Source organism: Colobus angolensis, unplaced genomic scaffold, assembly GCF_000951035.1.
Source record: "Colobus angolensis palliatus isolate OR3802 unplaced genomic scaffold, Cang.pa_1.0 Scaffold59, whole genome shotgun sequence".
In the NCBI taxonomy this organism is placed as follows: domain Eukaryota; kingdom Metazoa; phylum Chordata; class Mammalia; order Primates; family Cercopithecidae; genus Colobus; species Colobus angolensis.
This window is the reverse complement of record NW_012119487.1, coordinates 10,257,167-10,264,984: the sequence shown is the minus strand read 5'-3', so window position 1 is coordinate 10,264,984 and position 7,818 is coordinate 10,257,167. Positions and strand designations below refer to the sequence as shown.

The 7,818-nt window shown below is 63.5% G+C and overlaps 1 protein-coding gene across 1 annotated transcript; it reads right to left on the bottom strand.

Moving 5' to 3' along the window:
* Positions 1–462: 462 nt before the first annotated feature.
* On the bottom strand, positions 463–7,231 carry ZNF598 (zinc finger protein 598). The gene is made up of 13 exons (XM_011962471.1): positions 7,198–7,231; positions 6,648–6,661; positions 6,349–6,461; positions 5,729–5,858; positions 5,261–5,472; positions 4,946–5,163; positions 4,341–4,458; positions 3,792–3,979; positions 3,214–3,304; positions 2,322–3,088; positions 1,789–1,948; positions 1,525–1,675; positions 463–1,403 (listed from the first exon to the last, which is right to left on the bottom strand). Exons 1-13 carry the CDS (start codon positions 7,229–7,231, stop codon positions 1,050–1,052), a joined length of 2,550 nt encoding a protein of 849 aa, XP_011817861.1. The 3' UTR covers positions 463–1,049.
* Between the last annotated feature and the right edge of the window lie 587 nt (positions 7,232–7,818).

Genomic DNA, 7,818 nt, shown 5'->3' with positions numbered 1-7,818 from the left:
TCCCCAGTTTCTCTGATCTAAGGATATATTCTTGTCCTCGCCGGCTCCAGCATGGCCATCACTCAGAAGACACACTCGGCCCCGTCCAAGTCCTCAGCTTCACGGGGAGCAGTGCCGATGCTGCCGCATGGCTCCGCCCAGCCCCTCTGGAGGCCGCTCACAGGCCCTTCATGACATGGTAGCCCCTTTGTGCTTAGAGAAATATCCCCAGTTTCTCTGATCTAAGGATATATTCTTGGCCTTACTTGGATGTGGCTGTGTTTAGCGCTTCGTTCCTGCTTACATGTGCCGGAAGCAGAAAGAAGTGGTTACCGTGTCTGGTCTCCCTCCAAAAACCCTAGATCCAGATAATGATGCTCGTATTATTTTGCTGCAGTATTTCCGATGTCCCCTCCACCCTGTTTTTAAATTTGGCTTCAGGGTGTACTCAGAAGACAGACAAGCCCAGAACACCAGCTATGTGTAGTATCGCAAAATAAATTTATTTCAAGATAAACTGTCTTATAAAAGGTCAGAGGCAATTTGAGATCCCAGATTCAGCTTTAGCTTGTCTCATAAAAAGATTCAACTTCAAGTAGCACAATTTCTTGTCTGCTTTTAATCCTGAATATTCTTGAAGCACGTAACAGCCAACTGTTTACACAACACACATCTGTGACATCTGACTCTGGCACCTATGGAGCTGCAGCTTTCAGCTCTGAGGCTGCAGGGGCGGCAGCCCTCGGCTTCAGGACGGCCCAGATCAGGCCACTGTGACTTCTGGCTTTGCCAGCAACAACAGGTCCCAGCATCCCAGCCCTTCCCTCCCCTGGCACCTCCCAAAAGCACAAGAATGCAAACCGAGACTGGCCCACCACTGAGGCAGGGGTGGACTCCCACCTGACTGTGCCAATAGGGCGAGTGGACCATCCTGGTGACTTCCTGGTGGGCCTGGCCAACCAAGAGGCCAGGTGGCCTCACTGGGCCTTACCTGGCTGCCCGGCAGCCCAGAGAAGAAGGAAGGAGGAAGGGCGCTCATGGTGCGATGGCTCTGGCCATGCTGGCAGGAGCTACGTGATGATCCTGGCGATGGCTTGCAGGGAGGGGAAGTCGTCGTCCCGGGCAGCATGCAGCGCCTGGTGGCTGCTGGCGTCGCCGTGTGCGAGCACCTGCTGGCAGGTGGGGCACACACGGCAGTCCAGGCCCGCCTGCTGGGTGGTGGCCTGCCACGCGCTCTTCTTGTTCTTCTTGGACTTGGTGCTGAGAGGCTTCTCGCGGTTGCAGAAGTCCGTGTGTGCAGACAGGAGCTCCTGCTGCTTGGCTGTGTCGGGCAGTAGGACCAGCAGCTCGTTAAAGACCTTCTGGAAATTCTCCCCCAGCAGGTCCCGGCAACTCTTGTAATACTGGGCTGCGGAGATCAGGCCCTGCCGCCGGAGAGTCAGACTCAGTCATCCCCTCCGGCCTGGGCCCCAGATGAAGACGGGTTGGCCACCCCGCCCCGGGCCCGCCTGCCCCGTCTGGACTCCTTGGGCCCAACTGACCGACCTGTCTGAACTCCCCTGAGTAGCTCTTGAACTCGCTGAAGCGGGCCTCGTCACTCTGCAGGAAGTCCCTGATGGACTGGATGAGCTGCAGGTTCCTCTCCCGGAAGTTCTCGGGGACTAGGTAGGCCTGCAGGGCAGGCGGCGGCCTGGGTCTAGGAGTCAGAAGGGTAAGAGAAGGTGGAGGCTTCAGCCTTTAGAATGGCCCAAGGGAAAGGTACCCTTCCTCCAGCCCCCGGTGGACGCCAGGCAGCCCACCCACACTTACGGTTTTGTGGTAGTGGTGATGGTGGTGGGGCTGGGAACGCAGGACGGGTGGGGGCTAGGCAGAAGGCCAGAGAAGCCGGGGGGCGGCTTGCTGACCGGGGGCACCAGGCCCGGCGGGGGTGGGGGAGGTGTGCCCTTCAGGAGCACCACAGCGCTGAAGCCTGAGGGGTGGCAAGACAAGACCCAGAGGGGACCCTCGCTGAGTGCGGGCTGCCTGGCCTCTAGGGCCAGCTTCTGTCCACAGCCACCCCTTCCCTGCAGAGCAGGCGCAGGGCCAGCACCCACACCATGCTTCCGGTGTGGCAGGCCCAGCCTATATAAGCTCATGCACCCTCAGCCCTGGGAGGCACCATGAGGGCCGGTCTCAAGAGAGACAAGGGACACAGGGCAGTTAAGGGGAGGCTGGAGGTCATGCGGGTGGCCAACAGCAGCGCACAGGGGTCCCCACCACGCAGCTGCAGACTGTGCCTGTGGCTCCAGCCTGACCCCGGCCCCTCCCAACACCCAGGGAGCAGCCTGAGCCTGCACATGTACCTGGGGGCGGTGGCATCCGGGGCGGACAGGGGCCGCCAAGCGCTGGGAAGTCCTCCTGTGGCGTGGGGCAGGGGAAGGAGCCCAGGGGCCTTGGGAGCCCTGGGGGTTCCTTGGGGGCGCTCCGAGCCGGGGCCGGGCCCTCTGTGTGTCCATTAACGACGACAGCAGCTGGCCCCTCGGCTCTACTGGCAGGAGCTTCCGGGGCCTGCACAGGCCCAGGGGGACCACTAGCAGGCAGGGGCTGTGGCAGGGTGGTGCCAGGCTTCTCTGAGCCCACTTTCTTCTTCTTGCCAACTTTAGAGGGCTGGATGGAGACCGGCCCCAGTGGGAAGGAGACGGAGCCCGTGGGGCGTGTGCTTAGAAACTCCTGAGCGGCCGGACTGCCACCCTCCTCCTCCTGTGTGAGGGGCGGGCCGCCCTTCCTGCCGCCCCTGCTCCCCTTCCCAGCCTTTCTGGTGGGCTGGCCGCTTCCGGTAGCCTGCGCTGAGGGTGGGGGCTGTGCTACCTTCTTGCTGCTGCTGCTGCTGCTGCTGCTGTTCCAGGCAGAGACGAGGCTGGTGGGGGTGGTGCCAGGCTTGGGCACCGAGGACACCAAGGCAGGAAAATCCTCCTCCTGGAAGGCACTCCTGCCCCTGGCAGGGATGGCGTACGGCAGCGCCAACCCCACAGGGCCCGGGATTGCTGCAGTGGAGCAGCAGGAGGAAGTGGAGGCAGAGAGGCTGGGGAAGTCTTCGTCCTTGAGCTTAGGGCTGGGTGGTGGGAGGGTGCTGGGCGCAGGGAAGCAGAACTGGTCAACAGCTATCAGGCCCCGTGGCTCCACACCTGCCCTCCCGGCACCCACCTGTGGCCGCCCGCACCCGCCCACCCCGCACCATCACCCCTCGGCACCCACACCCTCACCCTCACACACCATGGGGTGGCTGGGCCCGTCACCGGGAAGGCCTCTTGGCTTACAGGACCATTTGTCGAGGTTTCCTTAGGGCCTGTGAGGAACACAAGGCCCCCAGGTCAGGTCAGGGTGTGGGGACAGAGTGACGGGTGCTCTTCCGCCTCCCAGGTGAAGGCCCGCAGCGTCCCAGGCACCGTGCCCGTCAAAAGCTGGCCACTAGGCTGGGCACGGTGGCTCACGCCTGTAATCCTAGCACTTTGGGAGGCTGAGGTAGGCGGATCACCTGAGGTCAGAAATTTGAGACCAGCCTGGCCAACACGGTGAAACCCCATCTCTACTAAAAATAGAAAAATTAGCCAGGTGTGGGGGCACGGGCCTGTAGGCCCAGCTACTCAGGAGGCTGAGGCAGGAGAATCGCTTGAACCCGGGAGGCAGAGGTTGCAGTGAGCCAGGATCACGCCACTGCACTCCAGCCTGGGCGACAGAGCGAGACTCTTGCCTCAAAACAAAACAAAATAAAAAACAGCCGGCCACTGGCCTCCTGGCCTGGGCAGAGCTGCCACCAGGTAGGGCTAACTCACCTGGGCCTTCACCCTGAGTCCGGGGTGGGCGCCGGGGGCCACGGGGCTCCTCAGGACCCCGCACCACTGCCTCCTCCTTCTTGGGCCGGCCGCCTTCCTCCCGGTCCTCACTCCTGCGTGCCTCCTCCTGCTGCTGTGCAGCCACGGAGGCCCGGACAGCAGCTGCTACTTCTCGGTCCTCTTCCTCCCTGGGACAAGGAGGCCAGCCTTCAGGCTAAGCACAGCCCAAGACCAACGCCTCAGGCAGGCAGAGTCCTGGGCCCAGCGTGTGGGGCAATTATCTGGGGTCTGATGTTTCCGCCCTGCAGGGCTGCCGGGCCAGTGTTTCCTCATCCAGCTGCGGCGGCCACCCGACTGATACCGGCCCCTTCACTCACCCCAACCCGGGATCTGTGGCTGTGGCTAGAATTGGAAGAGGAAGAAACTTCTGCTCACCACGGACACTGAACAGACCCTGCTGCCACAATCCCTGACCCCACCCCTACTCCCAGCGTGGCCACTGGCCACGGTCACCACAGGAGAATGTCAGCAGCACGCAAGGCCCCCCACCTTTTGTACCTCCAGCTTCCTCGGCGGCTCTGCTGGGCTCCGCGAGTGCCGGCCCGGGCCACTCGGCCCTGGCGGCTGTACCTGTCCACCTCCTCGTAGTCTTCGCCACTGACGACCCCTGCGGCCAGCACACAGCCTGTCACTTCCCGGGACCCCAGGACGACAATAGGAGGGACAGGCCTGCTGTCAAGGCCACACCCGGCCAGTGCTCAGGCCTGGACAGCAGAGGCCTTCCTACCCACAGCGCCCATGAGCCCCGGATGGCACAGGAGCTTTGCAGGGTCCACGCCAGCCACGGGCATCTACGACCTGGGTGCCAAGCCACAGGAGCAGTGGGAAGGGAGAGGAGGGTCCCCGGGCCCCAGGTGGGATCTGCACACAGCAGATGTTCAGTAAAAGCCTCCTGGTCCAGGGAAGGGCCCCGGGTGCCCAGGGCAGCAGATCCAAGACCCTGAGGGAGCAAGCGCTCCTGGCACACGAGGGGTGCTCAGGCACTGCAGCCCAGCCAGAGGCCACCTCCGGCACCCACAGCTCGTCTGAGGCTCCAGAGCAGGGCACGGTCATGTGGCCCCGCCCGGGGGTGTCCAGGCCAGGTGCCTGCTCACCCTCGTTCCGGCGCGAGTGCCGTGGTGCGTAGCTGAACTGTAGGTCGATCTGGCGGTTCTGGCGCGCCTCGGCACGGCTGCGGCTGTGGCAGGCCGTCCTGTGGGCCTTGAGGTCGATCTCGGTGCGGAAGGCGTGGGTGAACTGCTCTGTGCTGCAGCGGCCCTCCTCACACAGGAAGTGCTTCTCCCGGAAGTGCTCGCGCAGGTAGGCATAGTCGCTGGCAGAAGATGGGGTGTCGGTAGGAGGGCTGCAGCCCGGCTAGCCCCACGCCCTGAGGGAGGGAGGGTCATCTGTCTGTCTGCCGCCCAGCCCACCTGTAGTAGTCCTGGGCCCCGTCCGAGTCGCAGAAGTGGCAGAAGTAGTGGTCGCGGCGCAGGTGCTTAAGCAGCTCGTCATTGTCCAGGTAGCGCTCGTCGCAGAACTTGCAGAGCGGGTGCCCGCGGTGCGACGTGTCATCGGGGTCCCCCTGCATGCGATGCCGGGCCAGGTCCTTGCGCGAGTACCACTTGCGTTCGTATGTGAAGATCTGCAAGGCACAGGGGGCTGGGCACAGGCTGGGGGACCCCAGGCCTCCTGCCTCTTCCCACAGGCCAGCAGCGGAGCAGCAAGGGGCAGGAGAGGGCCCCACCAGCCACCAGAAGCCTCCCTGCCGCGTACAGCCTGACCCTTGGGGGGCCATCCAGGGCCAGAAGCAGCAGGCGGACAAGCCCCTCCCAGCCGTGTGACCGCATCCCCAGCACCACCCACCGCCTAGGCTCTCTCCGGGGTCTCTGGGGGCACACCTGGAGGTGCTGGAGGCACAGCCGGCAGCAGAAGAGCTCGTGCTGCCTCCGCATGTGCTGCTCCAGGTCCCCGAAGAGGCTGAAAGGTGGCAGCTCGGGGCACCGCGGGCACTCATGCTGCAGCAGCTGCCTAGGAAGACACCGAGAGCCGCCCACGGCCCCAGAACATTCAGTGTCACTGCCGGGAGTGGGGCCACTCACCAGGCCCCAGGCCAGATGCAAGGTCACCGGTTGGGTGAAGCCTGCACACGGCCTGGGTCAGAAGCCTGGCTCTAGCCCTGAGCCCAGGAGCTGCCCCTCCCCTGAGAGACCAGCCCTGGGACAGCTGTGCCCTTTACTGAATTTTCAGGCCACAGGCCTGGATCACACAAGCTCGCGTGCCCCTCAAGGAGCCCGAGGCAGGTGCTGCGCCACCTGGGCATGCCTTTCCCCAGCGCACCCACCAGCTCTACCCCCAGGAGGGCCTGGTAAGCGTCCCCAGTCACAGGAGGGAACCCAGGCACCTGGCCCCAGCATTGGTGCACCATGGGGCCCCCGAAGTGCCTCTGGTTGTGAGGAGAGTGGCACGTGAAGAGCCACAGTCACAGGGAAGCCAGGATCCAGGAAGGGGCCCTGCTCACCTGTACAATGCATACACCTTTCCATCTGCAAAGTAGATATCGTATTTCTTCTCATGCTGCAGCTGGTGGATGGGGATGGTGGCAAAGGCAGGAAGCTTCTTCCCAAAGACCACCTAGAGCCAAAAACCAGAGGGCCAGTGAACAGAACTGGGATGGGACCCCCACCTGGAATGCAAGAGCCTCAGAGGCAAAGGAGCCCTCACGGCCCCGCTGAGTAGGAGTGAGGCATAAATGGTTCTCCTGGGAGGCCCCGGTAGGCAGCAGCCCCTGGCACCCTGACCTAGGCCTCCCCTCCTTACCCCAACCCGCTTGCCTAGGGCCGGGGACAGAGGACAGAGACGCAACGCCCGGCCTCTCCACCAGGGGGCGGCCAGGTCAGACCCAAAGCGGCCACGCCCCACCGGCCAGGGCCCTCACCCGGCGACTCCACCCTGCTGGGAACAGAGCAGCTGTTGCTCTGCGCTGCTGCGCTTTCCGGGACAGAGAAGAAACGTGTTCCAAGCAGCTGCTAAGGGAATACCAATGGCGGCCAGCCGGGGATACATCAGGTGACAAGGCCCTGTCCGGCGCCCCCACTCCCACGTTTCCATGGTGCCTCCACGGCCCAAGGCTCAAGCCAGCCACCTCAGCTCCAAGCAGAGTCAGCAGGCGCTGCAGAGCCTCTGCGTGGCCCCCTTCCCAGGGGTCTCTGGCACTTGTAAAGCTGGCTGCCAAAGGACATGCCCTCTGCCCTGTGCCTCCACAGACGACCCCGCCATCCCCGCTCAGCTCAGCACCCCTGCTCTCCACAAAGCTCTACTGGCTAGGACCCTCGCTGTCCCCATGCCTGCGGAGATTGGTGCCACCCACCCCTTGGGTTGGTCAAGCCCCCTTCTGGCTCCATCGCCGTCCCAAGCCTGCCACTGGTCACTTGTCTCGGCTCAAGCCCCTAGAGCAGCTCAAGGCCTCATGGGCACATCCACGGCAGGAGGACGTCCTCACCTTGGCAAGGGTCACGCCAAGGGCATGTTATGTCTAGCCTTAGCCAAAGAGGATGTCAGGCCGGAACGGCTGTGAAGTTGGGAAACCTGAGGCTTGGCAGGAGAGCCAGTCCCACACGTACTCGGGTGGTCCTGGGCTGGTCTGTGTCCCCCAGAGCAGGTGATTAAACCTGGCTCCCCAGGAGGGTCAGGATCACCAGGAGAGCTCAGCCTCCACTTCTGCCAGGACAGGCTGCTGCGCTGCAAGGACGGTGCCCCCACCCCACTGACAGGAGCCGGCTCCACGAGGGAGGGGTGGGCAGTGCAGGCTGCAGGAGCAGCAGCCCACACCTTTCCTCCCCTTGTCACATCAGGCAAGGCTGGGCAGGATGAACTTGGCCGCCTCTGCATCCCCGTCATCCGCTGGGCTCAGAGGGGCACTTCTTCATAGCTGCCTCCCACGATGTCTTCAGATGAGAGTCGCGGCCCTACCCAGAGCCCCATTACAAAG

Bases quoted from the DNA above. Each gene is read 5' to 3' on its own strand.
- ZNF598 (XM_011962471.1), bottom strand. From the start codon at position 7,231: ATGGAGCCAGAAGGGGGCTTGACCAACCCAAGGG. The intron at 1,676-1,788 runs GTAAGTGTGGGT...TCTGACTCCTAG, and splicing joins ATCACCACTACCACAAAACC to ACCCAGGCCGCCGCCTGCCC. The intron at 1,404-1,524 runs GTCGGTCAGTTG...CTCCGGCGGCAG, and splicing joins ACTCAGGGGAGTTCAGACAG to GGCCTGATCTCCGCAGCCCA.